General features: G+C 42.9%; 1 protein-coding gene across 1 annotated transcript in view; it reads right to left on the bottom strand.

Annotated features, from left to right (window-relative positions):
- The window catches only part of MAST2 (microtubule associated serine/threonine kinase 2), a 230,024-nt gene that overhangs the window by 115,440 nt on the left and 92,790 nt on the right, over nucleotides 1–21,794 (bottom strand). The window contains 1 exon segment of the mRNA XM_068141622.1: nucleotides 15,124–15,155. Coding sequence (XP_067997723.1) covers nucleotides 15,124–15,155 — 32 coding nt within the window.

Below are 21,794 nucleotides of genomic sequence, written 5' to 3'. Positions count from 1 at the left end.
GCTGCAAAAACAGACCAATTTCCAAATGTCATTTAAGCTGAGCACAGCCCTCTTCATTAATCCTCTGACATTTGTCAAATAAGAAATTCTACCTAAAATAAACTCTTAAAACCTGTATCAAGTGACCTTAAACTAAAAGGAAATTTAAGCAGAAATAGAAAACTATCAACAACTCTTGACAAGCCTTGAGGCATTTCAAAATAAGGAATGTAAAGGACCTCATCAAGTTGCAGTTCAGAAATGTGTTTTATTTTCCCTAAAAATATGGAGCTTCTCCAGTTTACAGGTGGTTCCCTGCTGCTGTACAATAGATGTACCCTTCAGAACCCAAAAGCCAGGTGATGTGGGGACATGTGTTCCAAGAATACATCCTTATAATATGGAAGGGATTTCTGCACCTGCCTTGAAGTGGAGTGGAATGGAATGGAATGGAATGGAATGGAATGGAATGGAATAGAATAGACCAGGTTGGAAGAGACCTTCAAGATCATCACGTCCAACCTATCAACCAATCCAACCCACCTAAACAACTAAACCATGGCACCAAGCACCCTGTCAAGTCTCCTCCTGAACACCTCCAATGATGGTGACTCCACCACCTCCCTAGGCAGCCCATTCCAATGGGCAATCACTCTCTCTGTATAGAACTTCTTCCTAACATCCAGCCTAAACCTCCCCTGGTGCAGCCCGAGACTGTGTCCTCTTGTTCTGGTGCTGCTTGCCTGGGGGAAGAGACCAACATCCGCCTGTCTACAACCTCCCTTCAGGTAGTTGTAGAGAGCAATAAGGTCACTCCTGAGTCTCCTCTTCTCCAGGCCAAGCAACCCCAGCTCCCTCAGCCTGTCCTCATAGGGCTTGTGTTCCAAACCCCTCACCAACTTCGTTGCCCTTCTCTGGACACGCTCCAGCAAGTCAACCTCCTTCCTAAACTGAGGGGCCCAGAACTGGACACAGGACTCGAGGTGTGGCCTAACCAGTGCAGTGTACAGGGGCAGAATGACCTCCCTGCTCCTGCTGGCCACACTGTTCCTGATGCAGGCCAGGATGCCATAGTAAAAGGACTGGAGTTACAAGAGTCTCATCAAGGGAAATCAGCAATTTTGATACATAAGAAAAAGAACCACTGCCAAAATGGAGACCTCATTCAAATAAGGTGGGTGCCTCCATCCCACCCCCCTTGGAGAAGGGAAGCTGACCATCACTCTGCAACGCCCAGGAAGGTCATCTGTTTACTGCAGACTCACTGAGGATGCCACACACCAAACCACACTCATGCACCTTAACAAGTCATAGCCCTAAATATAGGTTTCCCCTCATCCATTGCAACAGCTTCTATGAAAAAGTCTTTAAACAAAGTCAGGCAACCCCCTCAGTCCAACTGGCGAACGTCTGTGCCTAATATGTTTTTGCTTAGAGTTTCTGGTTAAATCCTTGTTTCCTAGAATAGGAACTTTATATAAACAAATTAATATATTCTTAAATTATATCACAGATGTCCATAAAATCCTAATTACATAAACTCCTAACACTGTAATTGCACACTGAACAAGTAATTATGTACTGTGCTCAACACTGAGTGTTTTGGAGCAGCGTTAGGTTTCCCATTTGCTTTTACTTAAATAAGACAGCAAGAATCTGACCACTATCACATCCAGAAGTGGGGAGCAGATTTTGGACAGGCTAGGAATAAAAAAATCTATGAACCACTCTGCAAAACTATAAAGAATTAATAGCTAGCATCAACAGACTTTATTAAAGCTAGAAGCTCCAAGGAAAAACGTTCTTACAAAAGTAATCTCCACCATATATCCCCACATGAACATAGGCTACAACTGGCATGAGTTCATGAAATCCAAATGGCATGAGCAAACATCCCTTGAACAATCCAGCTGAACCCAATTCTTCACCTGATTTGTTTGGATAAAGCGAATTTCCACTGAGACTTCACCTCACCTGCAGCACCCAGGGTGTCAAAAGTATGGCACATGCACACTTTCATCCCTGTTACCACAAACAGAGTAATCAGTTTCTGGAATTACTGAAAGTAGCTTATATCTTGCTGAAGATGTTGCAGAGAGTGTAACAGCTTTTGAAATGGGGAAATGCACGTTCCTTTAACATCATAGAATACATAGAATAAACCAGGTTGGAAGAGACCTTCAAGATCATCGCATCCAAGCCATCAACCAATCCAACCCACCTAAACAACTAACCCATGGCACCAAGCGCCCCATCAAGACTCATGACCCACTACTTCCAGGTTAGAACAATTAATTCTTGACATCTTCTAAGCAACCTGATATCCAGAACTGCTGTAAATTCATATCTTTATTAAATTATAGGACAAATATGAGTGTACAAAGACTTGCCAACCCATAAAGAGGACCAGCTGTGGAACATGGCCTCATTTTCTCCTTCAGTAATTTGACTTCCCTGATATGCCCAAAAGAGTGCCAGCCACATCCCAAATATGATTCAATACCTCAGTTTAGTTTTGAACATCATTCTCTATTCTTCCTAAAGATATCTGACCTTAATTCTAGCCCATGGTTGTGTAAGACTACAGCAGTCTTATTGCACCTGTTAACAATTTCTGCTCATTGCAACCATGCCACTCCGCATTTCCCTTCACTCTTTTGAAATGTTTGCATAACTTTCATTTGTTCAAAGGTTAGGTATAAAATATTTTCATTCTTTAATTAGATTCATTCTTTTACAAGCCACAAAAGTCTCACGCTATCTGACTTGATATCAGACGCACCAACAGCTGTTCACCTGTCCAGGTAAAAATAAACACACCCACAAAATATTAGCAAGAAGGGAAAACCTATGTAGATTCTTGTAAACACAATATATCAAAGGTTAAAAGGGAGAAATATTTAACATTAAAGCCTCATGAGGTTCAACAAGATCAAGTGCAGGGTCCTGCATCTGGGTCAAGGCATTCCCAGGCACAAATCCAGGCTGGGCAGTGACTGGCTGGAAAGCAGCCCTGAGGAGAGAGACTTGGTGGTGGTGGTAGACAAAAAGCTCAACATGAGCTCTCAGTGTGCACTTGCAGCCCAGAAAGCCAATCAGATCCTGGGCTGCATCAGGAGAAGTGTGGCCAGCAGGTCAAGGGAGGTGATCCTCCCCCTCTACTCAGCCCTGGTGAGACCCCACCTGGAGTACTGCCTCCAGTTCTGGAGCCCCTATTACAAGAGGGATATGGAGGTGCTGGAAGGTGCCCAGAGAAGGGCCACGAGGATGATCAGAGGGCTGGAGCACCTCTCCTATGAGGACAGACTTAAGGAGTTGGGGCTGTTCAGCCTGGAGAAGAGAAGGCTCCCAGGTGACCTCATTGTGACCTTCCAGTATCTGAAGGGGGCCTACAGGAAGGCTGGGGAGGGAGTTCTCAGGATCTCAGGTAGTGATAGGACTAGGGGGAATGGAATGAAGCTGGAGGTGGGGAGATTCAGGCTGGATGTGAGGAGGAAGTCCTTTACCATGCGAGTGGTGAAGCCTTGGAATGTTGTTGTCCAGGGAGGTGGTTGGGGCACTGTCCCTGGATGTGTTTAAGACCAGGCTGGACGAGGCTCTGGCCAGCCTGATCTAGTGTGAGGTGTCCCTGCCCATGGCAGGGGGGTTGGAACTAGATGATCCTTGTGGTCCCTTCCAACCCTGACTGATACTATGATACTAAGCTTTCCTATCATTTTTTCCACCAGTTCCCAGTAGCACTTACACAGCCATGGGAACAAACCACTGCCTGGTTAACCTGAGGGTGTTAAGCTGACTAGATCTAAGACGGTAATAACTTGCCAAGATGAACCTTTGCTCTAAGCAAACAGGAATGCCTATCCCTGGTACTGTAACCAAGTAAACAAAACTACAACAAAGAAAGACAGGATAAAACAGGATCAAGAGCTGCACAGGTGAAGGCCACAAGGACAAAAATAAAAAGTTACTCTAGCAGACCTAAGCTCGTTCACGGAGCTGTGTATCTGTGAATCATCAACCACTCAGTATTTAGACAGCAGATGGCTGGAAGGTCCTCATGTATGAAAAATATTATTATCAAAGAGAGTCCATAGTAACAGTGGAATATAGCTTGACACTAAGCCTTTTATATGAACTACTCTTAAAGGAAAAAATCATTCACTGACCAATGTCAAAAGCACAAAGACTGACAGATTCTCAGAGAGAAAAAAAAAAGCAGTAGGCACCAAAAAGTCTTTCAAAAATAATTGATAATCATTAAATCTCTTACTCAAAAAGCACAGTTCTCAACTGACTTTAACAGTAATTTGATTTTGGTGATTAATTACTGTCTGTTCATTTGCCTTAACGCTGAAGAGCATTTAATTGCATCTAATCACTCCTTTAAAGGAACATTACCCCAAACCAGCTTCTAAGTAACAAAAAATACTTTAAAATGATGTTGATGACAATGACATGAAAATGGCAGACGACTGCTCTTTAATCCCTGCCCTTCACTTCACTGCAAGTGGTGCCAAAATGAGCCCCACAGTAAGAATTTGCACCAGGTGCTGCCCAATGCAAGGGGAAAGCAGCAGGCTCGCTGGGCAGCCACCTCTTTCTTCGTGCCAGTGCAGTACAGACACATGCAACATCCCTTTCCTCTGCTGACAGCCTGATTTCCACCCAACATATGTGATACTCTCCATTACAGAGAGAGAGGCCTAAAATAGCTCAACTTCACATTTTCTTGTTACTACTACCAGAGCCAGCCAGCCAAGAGCAATCTCCCTCTGAAATAACAGTCTAGATTCAGGGGCTATTGCATTACCACCTGATGAGTAACTGAAATTTGACCAGCTACATCCACACTGCAGCATGTGAACTTCAAAACTAGCCCTCTGATGCCTATGCTGGCTCAAGTTTTAAGTAGGTAACACTGAGTTACTATTTCATATCTGCACAAAGATCTCTAGCTTGTGTTAGCCTTTCTCAGCCACTATCTCACTGGGCGAAACTTCTTACTGAAGGAGCTGAAGGTTTCCACTAGGGCTGCTGATGGCCATGTATGTTCCACAATAACACAGCATGAAGGAAGGGCTGTTCTTGCAGGAAAACTACATCAGCCAAACTCCCAAATGCTTTAATACTAACTGAGCTGGTCTGGACTTTTTCCCAAGTTCAGAAACTCTTGTACTCCTAACAACAGGCTCAATTTTACCCATCCTTTGTAGACTCTGTGTCTGGAGATGCAGGCTTCAGCCTTACAGCTTCTGTAAGAAACTAGTGTTTATTTACAGTGAGTAGAAGGGACACAGTATGTTTAGCATAGAGCTGCTGTTTCAGGCACAGATTAGTAAGGACCCCACTCTAGGCTTTTCTAAGTTGGCTCTCTTGACACCAGCAATACATGTGAGGGTTCCTTTGCTCTGAGGTACAAGCTGCACATGCACTCAGAAGCTAGCACAAAGCAAACTGGGAATCTGCATGCACCCACAGGGACAGAGGTTGCCATTCCTCAGTTATTTTTATCATTTTCCTTATGTAGGGCTTTAAACTACACAGGAACTAGAAAAATGTGTACTAAAAAGCAACATCAACCTGAACCATCCATAACTGGAAGTAAATTACAACTACAACAAGGCTGTTTCCTTCTGTCAGGTATTAGCTCTCTTAAACTATAAAGCTGTTAAGTTCATAAATGGTTACACCCACATCAAACTGCTAGAAATTCCTAGATGATACTTCTCCTTACCTCCACTGAAAAGGATGGCTGTAGCATGGGCTAGATGGATTGCTCTGGGGTTGTGAGTTCAGGTAAAAAACCAAAGGAGAAGTAACAAGTGCACAGTCAGCACTAAATGGGAATTTAAGGTGCTGCAGACCTGGAGCAGATGTAGGAGAGAACATGTGCTGATGAACATCACTTCCTCGGCAGTGGGAGAACAAAGGAGAGGAGATTCTGACAAGGTGCCACAGTAGGAAAAAAACATAAATCAGGGTCAATACCACATCCTCTGTTTCAATAAAGGAGAATAAAATAAAATACATATATTTCCAAAATACAAGCTGTATCTTCTTAATAACTGCAATAAGCTAAGTCATTCTATTGATTACCATCCAAACCAAACTGCATGTCAGGCAATCCAGTATCTAGTCAACACTCTTTTTCCAACTGTGAAAATCTTCCCATTTGGAATTACCAAAATCCTTTCTTGTAGTGATTCCCAAGCTTACTGGAATATGCACCACTGTCAGTCCTTAAATGTGTAACTTTTAATCCAGAAAAACTAGCAAATTGATAATGGCTTCAGTAACAGACATGGACCATTTGTATCATAACCTCCACAGTTTAGGAGCCATGGTTCCACCCCCTGGCTGTAGAAACAATAGAAATATGTAACTGTGGAAACATGAATTACACGAACCACTGACTAGAAAATGACATTTAGCACTGACAGCGTTTGAGAGCAACAACTAATTAAGACTGAAAGCAGCACTGCAAAATGGCTTTATTCTAGTATTAGCTATGGGGAAGCTGAGGCACAAAGAGGCTAAGTGACTCGTCCGTAGCACACCCCTTTGTAGCATCAGGATTCCAGTTGAGGACATTGAATTCCAGCTCTATATATACTATATACACTATGCTGCTTTTGCAGGTTTAGCAGACAAGTATTGATAGACAGAGAGCACAGAAAATTGTTCAAAGTAGCTGCCCTCCAAAAAGCTGCAGACAGACTTCCACATAGACTTTTAAAAGAGCTTCTAACACTTACTTTATTGAACTATACAGGATGAGATGTCCTTCACTAGAAATAAAGTAAAAGTCCTCTTACAAATGCTGGTATTATAAAGTGTGCTTATGTATCAGAATACAAACTGGTGTCACTCTGTATATTCTTACAGCTGTGACTCTGATTCTGATTAAGGGATGAACAAAAATTCCTGTTTACCATATTTAAACATAAAAGTGAGCAAAAGGGAAATGTGGGGGGCATTTCAGTTTTGTTTAGTCTTCAGACCCTTCACAGGGAAGTCCTGAAGACAAGCATGCTGGCCAGTGTTTCTTGCTTTAAATTTCCTAATGAATCCAAATACTTATCAGCAAGTCACCTTTACATATTAGAAATCCTTCCCGCTAGCAATCTCTGCTTAAACAGCTGATGAGCTTTACAGTCCACAGACAGAGAAGGTTAAGCCTGCCTTTTACCCTGCTCCTCCCTTCTCTACGTGACAGATTCATTTAACCTCCTCTACGTATTAACATACTATTAAATATACTATTTCCTTAAAGAAATATTAATATCATTATGAACATCTTAAACAGCAGTTTTCACAAGCAGATTTCAATGCATTCATCAAGGAGACAAGCATTTCAAAAGGAACTGCTTGTCTAAATTTCATTTGAAGGAGTACATGTGGCAACCTCAAGCAAGGTTATTTTTGTTTTGCTGTGAATTTAGAGGTTTTCAACAGCATTCTTAGTTCTAGAAGATATAAAGATGGCAAAGGTTTCTACAGATTTAAGCCCTGTGACTGCTTTCTGGCAGATTATTAGAAGCATTTTCTCACTTGGAAGAGTGCTCAAACCAGAAGTGCAGTTACAAACATCCAGTTTTACTACAGTAATTAATGCTTGGCACAAAATCTAACCGCAACGCACCCCACTTAGAAACATTTATATATTGCTCTTTTTTTTTTTTTTGGCTATTAAAGTAAAATGTTAAAGCTTCCAAATGAAATTCTGTGAGCAGCCAAATATGCATGACAGATAAAGAAAGTTCTAACAAATAAAAGCATTGACTATTGGCCTCAAAAAAATTTATGTCTTGGGTTGTTTGTTTTTTTTTCATAGCTTCAATTTAAAATGTTTAAGTGCTATTTCTTTTCCACAACAGTCCTTACTGGATCCGCAGAGATGGGGCTCCAAGCCTCTCTTTCCTCCGTTTCATCATTGTGCTGATGATATACAATGTTTCTTCCCAGCATAAGAGGCTTAGGGCCAGGAAGGAGAGCCCACCGTTATCACTCCAACGCAGAGCACAGAACAATCAGTGTGATTCCAAGCTCTTCATATACCCTCCGTGTCACAGACCTCAGGAGTTCAGGAATGGTCCAGATTAATCACACGGTTCATGTCAAAACCCTAATTATTGCTTTAAATAAAAACCCCAAACATCTTCTGTGAGTCTGTTGGTAGCAGCCAGAGGAAGGAAATCAAGCCCACCACTACAAAACAAAGGCACAGGAGAGTCCAAGACAGAGACCAGCCATCTGACCTATCACGCTGCCACCAGTACAGTCCTGGCACACTCAGGCTTGAGCCCACAGCAAATCAGCAACAAACTTCTCCTGGGCTTTGAGGAGCAGGAACAGTCGCTGTCATCAAACCAAATGGCAAGCGTAAAGCAAAGGCAGCAATGGCACACTTGAAAGGATTCTGACAGAAATCTCACAGAGCAGCTTGAAAACTCTCACTGCGATAGGAATAGAGTCCCTGTTCCCACCCCGAGCGAGCCCTTGCCGAGTCATCAGCGGTGCAAAGAGCAGCTGTTCCTGGCCGGCAGGGGAACATGTGAACCGTTCCCTTTGCAGAAATCGATCCCCTTAAGAACACGCACAACTTTAATCTAAAAACATCTTCCTGTAACTCCCAAGCTGTGTTTCTGCTACAAACTTTATGGATTCTAGCACTGAAAACAGAGCAAGGGCAATCACAGCAGCTTCAGGAGCCAAATGCTGAAAGGGGGGAGGAGAAGGAACAGCACTTTCATTCAGAGACAATGTACCCTTCGACAGTGCAACTCTTGCATTTTTGTTTGCAAACAGCAATTTCCATCAGTTACAAATTGATTTAATGCTATCCACAAGATCGCTCAAAAGAAAAATGCCCAACATCTTTTAAATGTGTATTTGTAAGAAGGTAGATTCTGCGCCCCTCCCTCCCCCCCCCCCCCCCCCCCCCCCCCCCCCCCCCAAATATCTATCTGCTATATTTTCAAGTGTTAAAGATTGTATGAGGGTAGGCAGGGACTGCTCTTGACAAGTACCTGCAAACCAAGTCAAATTCCAGATTACAACTCCTACCTCTGTGATTCAAATGCCAGCAGGAGTGCCCCACACTACAAGGTCACAACCTCTCAACAGTTATGTCCCATTAGAAGAACAAACTGCCAGTCTCAAAAGTAAGGGTCAGGGTGCCCAGGGTGGCCATTTCAGATTCCCTGCCCCCTCACATCATTCCTTCAGAGTGAGAGAGCATGGCAACTGACTGAAGGTACAAATTTGGTATGTAACATTTGATTATACTTATTAAATGAAAACCTGAATTAAGCAGTGGAAACTTGGTCACAAAACCTGCACAAGGCATTTGTCCCCTTTAAATTCTTGATGAAAGCTTCCACAAATTGTTAGTCTCTGAGATTACAGTGTATACAGAACCCTAGATCCCCTTACTCACAAAACCACTTCTTTTATAGAACAATGCTTTCAAATTCTTTTCAAAGCCTAATATACAAATAGCAATGCTGCTGCAGCGCCTCACGGGAATAACTCGGCACGTTCCACCTCCAGAGCCAGCCCCACATATCAGATTAGGAGCACTGGGTTATTTTTGATCTACTGCTTGCAAGCTGCTGCTGCGCAGCTCAGAGAGGGATGGAGTGCTTTGAAAATACCACCCCTTTCTCTCCCCAGCTATTAAAAGTATCACAATCAGGAAGCACCGAATGAATGCTTTACTTCTTACTCATATACCCAGAGCCACGGCAGAACACAGTGCAAAAGCAACAGAACTCCCTACTCCTTTTCAAAGTATTTTTCTTTCCTCCATTTCCAGCACTTCAGCCTCTCCACACTTGAGGAACAGCACTTGCTCCTGGCAGTGAAATGGCATCGATCGATCCCCAGCAGACACACTTACCCTCCAAGACAAACAGAAACTGAATGATATACTCCATTTCTCTGCAGATACAGGGGAAATTCCCACAGCACCTGAGCACAGCAAGATAAAGACAAAGCAGCACTAAAGGCCAGAAAAGAATTTTCTGCCATTGAACTTGTTTTGGTTTCTAAGGTCTAAGCACTGAGAAGAATACAAGACTGTTAAAAACTGGCATTCAACATATTCTCCCAAAGAAATTTCTTAGTGTCTCTGTGTGTTATCTTACTGCAAGGAAGGTGGGGGTAAATCCAACACATTATGATGACTTCTTTTTTAATGAAACACCTTCTTAAATGCCTAGCAAAACCCAAGAACCTTCAGAGGTTTACAAGTAGAAGGAGAGAGTAGAGGAAAGAGAGAAAATGAGCCCCACCATGGACATAAATTACCTTTAGCAGAGATTAGAAGGAATAAAGACCACCATAAAAGCCTTGCACGTGTCTTTAGCAAACACCATTAATGTTGCCTAGCACATTTCATAAAAAGGAGGCAAACACAATTTATCAGCACCTATCACCATCAAAACAGCCATTTGCCACTTATTGATTTATTTATTGAGGGCATTTAGCTAAATGTGTATTTTAACTGGATGTGTTCTGGATTAGAAATACTTTTCCTGCTTCTTATGCCTTCACGTTCTTTTTCCACTGGCACACAGACTTCAAGAGTATCTTTGACACAGACAGCTGATAGCAGGGGAGAATTAACAAAAATAACCTGCACCTGAAATGAAAAACTGGCTTAGCAAATTCAGTTGGCTGAGGACACTGCTGGAGAGGAAAATACTTTTTTGCTTAGAAAATTTTAGGTTTAGATAGCACAAAACTGAGAGCAACCCAAGCTAGTAACTCTGCCTAAGAGCCCATGAGCCATCCCAATGTAAATCCACCTGTTTCCTAAAAAGTCCCAGCAGGTCAATAAAGTTCATGTTATAAACAAGTGACTTTATAAAAAAAAAAATGGAGTAGTGAACAAGAAACTATGGCTCAAATGCAGCCCCAGCTCAATTTAGTAGCTGCTGATTAGCCAAGGAGCCCTCAGAAGAAACAGCAAGCTCCAGGACAGTGTTGCAGATCCTGCAGCTGCAATGAAAATCTGCGGTTTATGACCTGGCTGGTTTGGGGACCAAGTTACTGTCACACATGTGAACACACACACGTGCTTGATCACCAGACTTGCCTTGCTGTGCAGTCCCCACCTTTGTCCTTTCAAGCCTGGAACATCTCTAGTGCGCTTCACATGCAGGTGCACATCAAAGCCTTTTGAAAGCTGAAGCCAACGATACAAGAAGCAATCTCCGTACATGCTGTAGCACCGAAAGAACAGCAGAGGGTAATGGCTGAAAATAATTAAACCACTTCCACTAATAGGATGGAGATCAAAGTTTGGGTCTATCACTTCACATGAAATTAAAGAAAATATTCATGAACGGTAATTATTTTCTGTGAACAAAGCGTGAGGAAAACACAACCACTACATTTCTATGCATAATATATGAAAGGAAAACTTTGAACTCTGGTTATTGAACCACACCAGAGACAGAATGCAACTACTTGTTCTTGTTCTCAGACTTGTATTATTCAGCCTCTTTGTAGCCTACAACTCAGCTGAGTGTAATTTCCTTTAGTGTATTAAACATAACTCCCCTGCAGAAACACACACACTTTAAGCACATTAACAACGAAATGGTATCTAAATAATCAGGCATTCCTCTTAATGTCACCCTGTTTACAGTTCCCCCATCTGTTTTACATGTCTGCTCACTCTGTGCTGATTATTTCAAGATTAGGCTGCAACATCTCCAAGGGCAAAGTCATCATTTATGATGTGCTTGTGCTCCCTTCTGCTAATATGGAAGCAGAGTTGCTAATCAACAGACATCTCAGGCTCCATCCCACCGCTCATTCTCTTCAGCTTTCACACAAAATGCTTCATGCTCTCCTGCCAAAAATACTAAGACAACTAAGACAACTTTTCCTTAGTACAAACAAGCATATCAACTGTTGTTGTCCTTGCTTACAATTGATTCCTGTAGAAAAAGAGACTACTAACACTGACTCAGGCAAATATGAAGCAATGAGAGACAGGACAAGTCAGAAGCACTGCCCTTCTCCATTCAACAATGACAAATACCTTAGCTAATCCACAGACTAAAACTTTTCTAACTCAACAATCAACTGAAGCAATCACCTAGCAAGCAGCAATAATCAAGTCTTCATTCTCATTCTGGCTGGTTAGAAAATAATTACTTCCTCCCTAAATATGTTCTTCTTACAAATGCACCCCAGCCTCCAGACTAGCATGCAGAAAAATGCTCAGTAGCTGTGTATTTCTGTACAAGACAATTGCTACTGAACTGCTACAAAAGGCTGGAGTTTGGTCAGAAAAATGGATGGACATCTTGAGGGTTTCTGGCTCCAAGCCAGATGCTTCATCCTTCTGTCAATTCCTGCTTTTGCTCCTGCTGGTGAACAAAAGTCAATGAATGACAGTCAATGAATCAGGACCTAGCAACATCCATAACTATTCCTACTCATTAGCTGCAGCACAACAACAGCTTTTCAGAACAAAGTTGATGTTCAGATTTTGGTTTTGCTTATAAGGTTCACTGTGAAGCTGATTCAAGCATAGGAAAAGTCTCCAGAAGCTCTGAGAACTGCCTACAGTCTGTATTTAGGTGCACAGAACGGTTGAACAAATTCATATGCAATGTAGGCATATTTTAAACATATATACACATATATCCTAGACTTATTCTCTTTCATGATATGAATTTTTCTAATTCCTGATTTAAAGAGTGGATTTCTTTTTTTTAAAATCAAGTAAGCACTCTGATCCTGGGAAGTGCAAATCATGTTCATCAGCTCCACAAGAGCCTTTTCAAGGAGCCTATACGCTTCACAGTATGGCATCAACACAAATACACACAAGCCACACACAATGCACTACTGACTACTCAAATAGTTAAACTTTCCAAACAAGGAATCATTTGGCAGAATTGACTACAGAATCTGTAGTTTCAGAATCTGCAATCAAGTAATCAACTAGACACCACAGGCAACTAACCAGAGACATGTCAATTCTTCACCGATTGTCAGTCCCACTAAGAGCTGCAACCTTGGGCTTAAAATCTACAGTCTGCATCTTCTTGACACAGGTGGCTACATTTTTCACCTAATGATGGTTAAAAAGTCACTCCCTTGTGAAAGAAAACTGAAGTAAAATAATGAAAACTGAAGGTGTTAAGCCAATGTAGAAATAAAACATTCAGTCATTTGGTTTAATTGCTCCTACCTAAAAAGGCTACACATTTGAAGCACTTCCTTCATACCTCAGATATTTCAAATGCAAATACAGGAGCAGTTGTGTGGCATACCCACCTCCATGCTTGAGAGAGGGAAGGAAATACCTCTGGCATCTTCAATTTCAATTCCCAAAGTTTTGTAGAAACATTATTTAAGTCACATTAAGCAGAAAAACCTACTGTTAGCACACTGCTCCAGCATTTGTTCACAGAACCTCCAAATCCTGAACAACATCTTTTGTTAAGAAAGAAAAAGGGCAACTATCAAATATAGTTAAAGCCAGCCTACAAGGCATACTGGTTTAAACAAATATATACTAAAAAAATCAGTGTTTCAGGTTCTTTAAATAACTCCCTGACTGGTTTATCATTGTTATAGGAACTAAACAAAGAGGTCTGGTCATGCCCTATTTAAAAAAAAAAGAAAACACCTTTTGATCTGTTGAATTGTTCAGCCCTGAATCACTGGCACTACACAGCATTTTCCAAACACTGTGTCTTATACAAAAGGGATAGCTTACATTGAAAGACTGGAAATAATTTCTCATTAGAACTAGAAATCCTGGGCTGCATCAGGAGAAGTGTGGCCAGCAGGTCAAGGGAGGTGATCCTCCCCCTCTACTCAGCTCTGGTGAGACCCCACCTGGAGTACTGCCTCCAGTTCTGGAGCCCCTATTACAAGAGGGATATGGACGTGCTGGAACGTGTCCAGAGAAAGGCCACGAGGATGATCAGAGGGCTGGAGCACCTCTCCTATGAGGGCAGACTGAAGGAGTTGGGGCTGTTCAGTCTGGAGAAGAGAAGGCTCCCAGGTGACCTAATTGTGGCCTTCCAGTATCTGAAGGGGGCCTACAGGAGGGCTGGGGAGGGACTGCTCAGGATATCAGGTAGTGATAGGACTAGGGGGAATGGATTGAAGCTGGAGGTGGGGAGATTCAGGCTGGACATGAGGAGGAAGTTCTTCACCATGAGAGTGGTGAAGCCCTGGAATGGGTTGTCCAGGGAGGTGGTTGAGGCCCCGTCCCTGGAGGTGTTTAAGCCCAGGCTGGATGAGGCTCTGGCCAGGCTGATCTAGTGTGGGGTGCCCCTGCCCATGGCAGGGGGGGTTGGAACTAGATGATCCTTGTGGTCCCTTCCAACCCTGACTGATACTATGATATTATGAATCTGAGGGAGAAAGGTTAGATGCTTTTGTGAGCTTCAGGTCTGTAGCCTACAAGCTCTGGGAAACAATTTTCAATCATAATGCAATAGCAAGCAGTACAAAAGCTTTCTCTTTTATATACTGCAATCAATACAGCAATTTCTTCCACCATAAACCTGTAAATATAGCAAAGCTAGACCCTCATAGTGTCACTGAAACACATGCTAGTTTGCTTAAATCCTTTAAACATAATAATGCCCTTTTTTTTTTTAAATTGCAAGTTGTTTTAACCACATTTTTGAAAGCTTACTTTTCCCAACATCTGCTACATGGTCAAAGTCTCTCTATTACACTGACTGCTCCACATACACCTGACCTGTGTGGCCCAGGAGCTGTGTACTTCCGTCAACAGACTGTTTGAAGAGCACTGATCGAAGTTGCCCATACCACATAAATAATCACTGACTTCTGTGGAGTCACTTCAGTGATGTCAGTGCAAGCAACACTCAACACCTCAGCTACTTCCATGTCAGGATCTATTCAAGCTGATAATTAGAAGTAAGCTTACACTACTACTACTTTTTCTGCTACACTTAGGGAAATTAATACAGGCATCAGTCTCAGAGAAATGCCAGCCAACTGATTCCAAGTGCATGACAGATTCTTGAAAAGGCTAACAAGCAGGGGATCTGCCCCTTTAAATGATTTCCACAACTGAACAGCTATATATGTTCAAAGCAAACCAAGTGATGAATAAAGAATAATTATACTTACAAGCTTCCTCTTCTGGGGAGACTCAGCTCCTTCTGGGAAAAAAAAAAAACAAACCTTGAGTTAATTTTACTTGTTATTCTATATTACATTATCAAAGAAGGACTGAGGAAGGCTAGGGGAAGGACTTCTCAGGATCTCAGGGAGTGATAGGACTAGGGGGAATGGAATGAAGCTGGAGGTGGGGAGATTCAGGCTGGATGTGAGAAGGAAGTTCTTCACCATGAGAGTGTTGAAGCCCTGGAATGGATTGTCCAGGGAGGTGGTCGAGGCCCCGTCCCTGGACGTGTTTAAGAGCAGGCTGGACAAGGCTCTGGCCAAGCCTGATCTAGTGTGGGGTGTCCCTGCCCATGGCAGGGGGGTTGGAACTAGATGATCCTTGTGCTCCCTTCCAACCCTGACTGATACTATGATACTGTGAGGTGAACTTAATAAGAAATTGGCCATTTCAGAGTGCATGCTCAGAGTGTAACTGTGCACAGCAGTGGTGCGCATCAGAGGTTGATCTGCACACGTTCATAGTTTGGGGTACCAAAGTCACTCATTTTCTCTGAATAATCATTGCCTTTGCAGTCACAAAAACACAGGCACTCAACAGAGTGAATATAACTTTGAAATTCAGGCCTCAGCGTAGATAAGGCAGTAATTAATTCTGTCCTACACACCTCATCAGCATCACATGCCAACCACTTCCAGAAGTGTGGTACCCAAAGCGCCCAGCATCTGCTGCTGCTGCTCTCACGTTCTCACCAACCCCAAAAATGAAGCACAGGGCGGGGGAAGGGGGGGGAGGGGGTTTGTTTTTTTCCAAACGTACACATTACTTGTACTATGCATTGTCACAAAAAGAAATTCCAAGGCCAACGACACACAATTCTCACTTAAAACCAGCATTTTGCACCTCAGCAGCAAAAGCAAAGTTACTGGGGGAATGCTGAGGGGTTTATTTAATTAAATAGCCCAGGCGCAGGCACAAGGCACGGGCAGGATGTACACAGCAACACCCAGGCTTTTGCTGCGGTTTCTGACGTCCATCCCAGTGCACCGGCGCCTGTCCCCGCCGGGGCCGCCGAGCCCGGCGCTTCCCCCGGACGCCACTAGGTGGGAGCCGCCGCCTGCCACTGGCCCCGCCGCAGCCACTGGCCCAGCCGCAGCCACTAGCCCCGCCGCAGCCCCAGGCCCGCAGGCCGAGTCCAAAGGGGAAACAAGAGGGGGGGAAATGCCGTGGAGAGGGGGCAAAGGCAAAAAGCCGCCGCGCCGCTCCCTTTACACAGCCCTACCGCTAAGCCAACATTCAGCATTTCCGCGCCGCAGAGCCCCAGACAGGGCAGGGCGGGCGGGCAAGGCCTGGGAAAAGGAGCGATGCTGAGCCAGGATTGCCTCGCTGCAGCAACAGGGGATGTACAATACTCGGACTACCCGAACGCTGCTCTACCTGATGTACTTTTCACCTCCCACTAACAAAACCCCCACATCTGTTTTCACTTAACGTTGCAAGAAGTCAATGGAAAATAACAAATCCATAGAAACTGGTCACCTCTTGTCCATATTTAGCTGTGGTGCAGATGCTGACTGCAATGATTAACAACATTATCAACAACCTGTCAGCAGCTGCTCTGTTTAGTAATACCCTGGACATCGAAGTTTTTCAAAGGTATCAAAAAGTTACAGCCACTAGAAGTTAAAAAGGGGGGGAAAAAACCCCAAACCACCACACAAAGCCCACAAATCATTAAATCTTAAACATGCTGTTATTTCCAAACCCCCCCCCGCCAAGTATAAGTCCTCTGCAATTTGTAATTTCATTACAGTTTAACACTACAGAGCAAATTTCATGTGTGAATTATCCCAAGGCTGACAGCTTACAGCATCAAGAAATAAATTCCTGTCATCAGACAAACTTGTCACGCTCTAATCAAAACATTTCAAGTACGTAAGATAATAAATCATTAGCATCTATAACAGGTTGTGTGGTTTAGATTCTGAAAAGGTGCTTCTTCCACTCTCAGTTGCGAGAAGGAAAATTTCCAACCATGAAGTCTACAGAGCAATGACAGCTTTTTGCCACTGCAAATGGATGAATGGGTAAAACAGGGTTATTACAGATTATTCTGTTTGTGTATGTAGGATATTGCTTATACATGCATATAGTATCATAGTATCAGTCAGGGTTGGAAGGGACCACAAGGATCAGCTAGTTCCAACCCCCCTGCCATGGGCAGGGACACCCCACACTAGATCAGGCTTGGCCACAGCCTTGTCCAGCCTGCTCTTAAACACCTCCAGGGACAGGGCCTCAACCACCTCCCTGGACAACCCATTCTAGGGTTACTTCTCTTACAGCATATAAGCAGATATATTTAATTTCTGATCTTTAAAGAAGACCTGACATAAAAAAGGCACTTAGCAGAGGGTACATTTCCTATTCAAACAGTGCATTTCCATTTATTCCAACAGTCAGGCCCAGAAATTTTTAGAATGAATGACTAAAGCTCTGGAATTTCATGGTACTGGCTGAAAACAGAAAACAGTGACCTTTACATCTCTTGATCCACCTTCTAATTTCTGAGCTTTTAGGGTTCATGTTTAAATGTTTGTTCTACTTTAAAACAAACATTTCCTTTGCAGCAGCACAGCTCTGGCAATTGTGACTGACAGACATACTGGACACAATTCCTGAGGTGCAACAGGAGTGGACAAAGGTTCTCCTGCCGTTTACTGTGCATTTGTTTTACTCACACAATATTGCCTTCAGTACTTCCTACGATGCAGCTAATTCAGGATTAAATGCATACAAGGTTACTAGAAGGACTGACTTAGGCTTTGTTCATGAAATCATCCTGTGAAATGTGACCAAGTGAGCTTCCAAATAAGAAAGGTAAAAAGTCCTAACAGATGACATCTCAAAACAATTGAAATATTATTTTGTCCATGTAGCAATCATTTTCGTTCTGCACCTCCACCTTGACACACAAAGTGCAGCTGCGGAATCAATAGGCACTAGTTCAAAGTTAATACCTCTGTGGACTTGACAACAAAGAGCACCATCTGAGCAATCAATTTTTATACCTGTTGTTCCACTGCCTCATTTTGTGTTTGTCTTAAATTCCCCTTCAAAAACCCATCAGCCATACCCTAAGCCATGCCCTGACTCCTGCAGCACTCTTCCTGTCCTCTGGAGACATGCCAGGCCTGCACGCTTCCAGATAACCACCCTTTACTGCTTCTCCAAAGCAGGGCTAGTGACAGCACTTCTTACAATCCTCCAAACCAGACCATGAGTGGTGAGACCACTTGCAAAAGCCTCAGAGCTGGAAGTTACACAACTGCAAGCAGCGTAATTATGAGGCTTCGCTTTTCTTGAATCAGCAGAGAAAATGCCTGGAGATGGAAGTGAGGAGGAATGTGACTGCAGACAGAACTGATGATCATGGCACCTATTTGAAGATGTCCATTGTCAGGAGAGCGCTGCAGATCTCCAGAGGATAGAGTGGATAATGAAAATGTCTACTAGAGATGGGTTTATAGACAAAGGATAGAGAATCATCTGGGTTTTAAGATGACTTAACACTTTTATGGGTGCAGTGGGACCACCTGAGTGTTTACATCTGAAAATGATAGCGTGGTTCCAAACATATGAAGTATCACTACAAAGACACTGATCTTTCTGCAAATGATAAAAGTCCAACAGCACTTTACGAGTACCCTGTAAAGGTGGAAACTTTACGTGGAATCAGTTTTATAGCACAGATTAAACGTTTTATATAGTTAATGATGAGGGATGTGGTATGATTTGACAGGTTTCCACCCACTCCACAAAAGGGTTTGTCATTACATGTCCAGGTATCCTGAAAAAAAGAAATTATCTTTTAAGAGGCAAGATAACTAAGAAAAGAGTGCTGAGCTGTGACTACTTGTTCTGAAGCACTCCTTACAGGGTGCAGCTGTAATCCTCTAAGTAAATATGCTAGTTTATCCTAAAGGTCATTTTCCATTTGAGACCAGCCTTCTGGTGAGAGCAGCACATGAGCGTTCAAGATTGCAAACTGCCTCTTCTGACAGCACATCTGCCTCCCTGAGCCCTTGTGCTGCCAATACCTATATACATTACCATTATTACTTCGACCAGACTCCATACCACCTGCTCTCTAGGTCAACAATAGAGCCCTGCATTTACATTTGATTTCCATGAAGTGATAATTAACATAAAAACATTTTAAAAGGCGCTTGCACATTATTCACACAACTTTCAGAAGTGGAAACAAATAACTCCTTTCACAGATCCTAAGCAGTGTATTAAATCTTGCAGTACCCAAGTGACAGGAACAGACTGTTCTGAAAGTTAATTTTTCTGTGTGAGTTCCATATTTCAAGGCGCAATTATTAAACATGCAGCTTGATCTCTACATGACAAAAGAAGCGGCAGACTCCCAGACAACGAGTTATAAATGAACTTTGGGAAAGAAATTCAGCATTGTGGAATTTATAAAAAGCTGGTTCAAATACCCTCCTCCAAAAGGGTTCTTTGTGTCCTTTTAGCACCTCAGATCGTGCAGTTATAAGATCGGTTGAACACCGTAACTTGCTACAGTTCAGGTTTCGCAATAGGACTGGATCCTCACTGGACCGATCATGTTTGAGGCAGCAAGGAAGCTAGAATAGAAGATCAAAGGATGTTAGGGGCTGGAAGAGACCTCAAAAGATCATCTAGTCCAACCCCCCCTGCCAGAGCAGGATCACCTAGAGCAGATCACACAGGAACACATCCAGGCCGGTCTTGAATATCTCCAGAGAGGGAGGCTCCACAACCACCCTCCCGACCATTTTAAGCATCGCTTTCTGTTTACATAATACATTGTTCAGTGCACAGATAGCAAAAATTGATTCTATGGTGATCTTTTGCATACAGAAACTGCATCTGAAAACAGGACTGTTTCAGGCAGCAGAAGGAATGCTGACTTTGTGCATACGTGTAAGCACACAACATGAAATGGAAATGAAACCTGGAAATCTCTTGGTCCAATGTGATACAAGAGAAGCCATCTCTCTTAAACAGATATGTTACATTATAGAAGTGTGAGGAAAACAGAAGCCCATCACTCAGATTTGTCACTTTCTCTCAGTCTTGTAATTTGTCCTTGAATATGTAGCTGCGCATATGGCACAGCCCCACAGGCAAAGTTGGATGCTAGAGTCTGCACTGATGGCAGCTTAAAATGTAGTCCTTTCAAATGAAAGTGAGAACTATCACCACGCTCAGGATGTTCCCTATTTTTGCCAGAGCAGACAGCACGATTCCTGAGATTGCCTTTGACCTTGGCTTTCTTGCAAGGTAGCTATCATACCAGTTGGGACAATAGACAAATATTTTTACAGCTATGACAGTAAATACATTTCAGTTAATAAGTTAATATTTCACAGATGATGAAATTCCACTGACACTCATTGACCTGGTACCATGCACTCGTGTTTTAGTATTTTTCCTGGGCTGACTATGTTTGCTTTAGGGTACACTACCAACCAGCAGGGGATTAATTAAATCCCTCTCTATACATAGCCATTTGCATTACAGAAATGATATAATGAGGGTTGGAATCTCCAGTTCTGATGGAAAATGCAACCTGGCCATGCGAGGACAAACTGTAATCCATCCATCAGATTAACAGGAAGGAATGTTTCATGGTGATTAAAAAAACCCCAAACCAACCCAAAACAAAGCCACAAACCACACCACCCTACATCCACCGTCTACATTCAGCTTCTCTTTCTCCTATCAGAATCTGTCAAGAAAAATCATTTCCTTCTTCTCATCATATCATTGTCAGTGGTTATTCAAAACAGCACTTCTCAATTTCTCTCTCCAGAAATTATGGCATCTGAACTTGTTTCCCAAACTCAGCAGCAGCACTTCAACCTCCATCTGTAATGAATGTCAGACTAACCTATGGAATAAGCTGTAGATATTTTCTACAATATACTGGCTTTTTAGAAAGTCAATTCAGGATCATACTGTAGATCATCTGCTTAGCTACAGAGATGCTTAAAATACAGAAAGCGAATACTCAAGCTCTTGCCAATATCATTCAAAATACAGAGTTTAATTCCCAGATTTTTCTACACCCTGTACAGAATTCATGCCTGCAATTACACAGATCCTGAATTGCCTTGGATATATTAGTCCCAGTGCATTTCCCCATATACCCAGTACCAGCCAAACTGTCTGGAACTGTCCTTTCCTAAGAAAACTCATTTTCATGGTGGCAGGGTGCTACAGCCTTCAGGACAGTATGTGTGACAGTAGAATAGTTAATAATAGCATACCTGTTCACCCAGTGTTACCCTAAACATATTACAAGTTCAAAGCAAACTAAATGAGCAGAGAATGAGCAGGGAGGTCATTCTCCCCCTGTACACTGCACTGGTTAGGCCACACCTTGAGTACTGTGTCCAGTTCTGGGCCCCTCAGTTTAGGAAGGAGGTTGACTTGCTGGAACGTGTCCAGAGAAGGGCAACAAAGTTGGTGAGGGGTTTGGAACACAAGCCCTGTGAGGAGAGGCTGAGGGAGCTGGGGTTGTTTAGCCTGGAGAAGAGGAGACTCAGGGGTGACCTTATTGCTCTCTACAACTACCTGAAGGGAGGTTGTAGACAGGCGGAGGTTGGTCTCTTCTCCCAGG

The sequence above is a fragment of the Melanerpes formicivorus genome, unplaced genomic scaffold (assembly GCF_026170545.1).
Source record: "Melanerpes formicivorus ecotype bairdi unplaced genomic scaffold, bMelFor1.0.p_v2 SCAF_7, whole genome shotgun sequence".
Lineage (NCBI taxonomy): Eukaryota > Metazoa > Chordata > Aves > Piciformes > Picidae > Melanerpes > Melanerpes formicivorus.
Note: the sequence above shows the minus strand (reverse complement) of the source record. Positions and strands in the feature narration are given on the sequence as shown.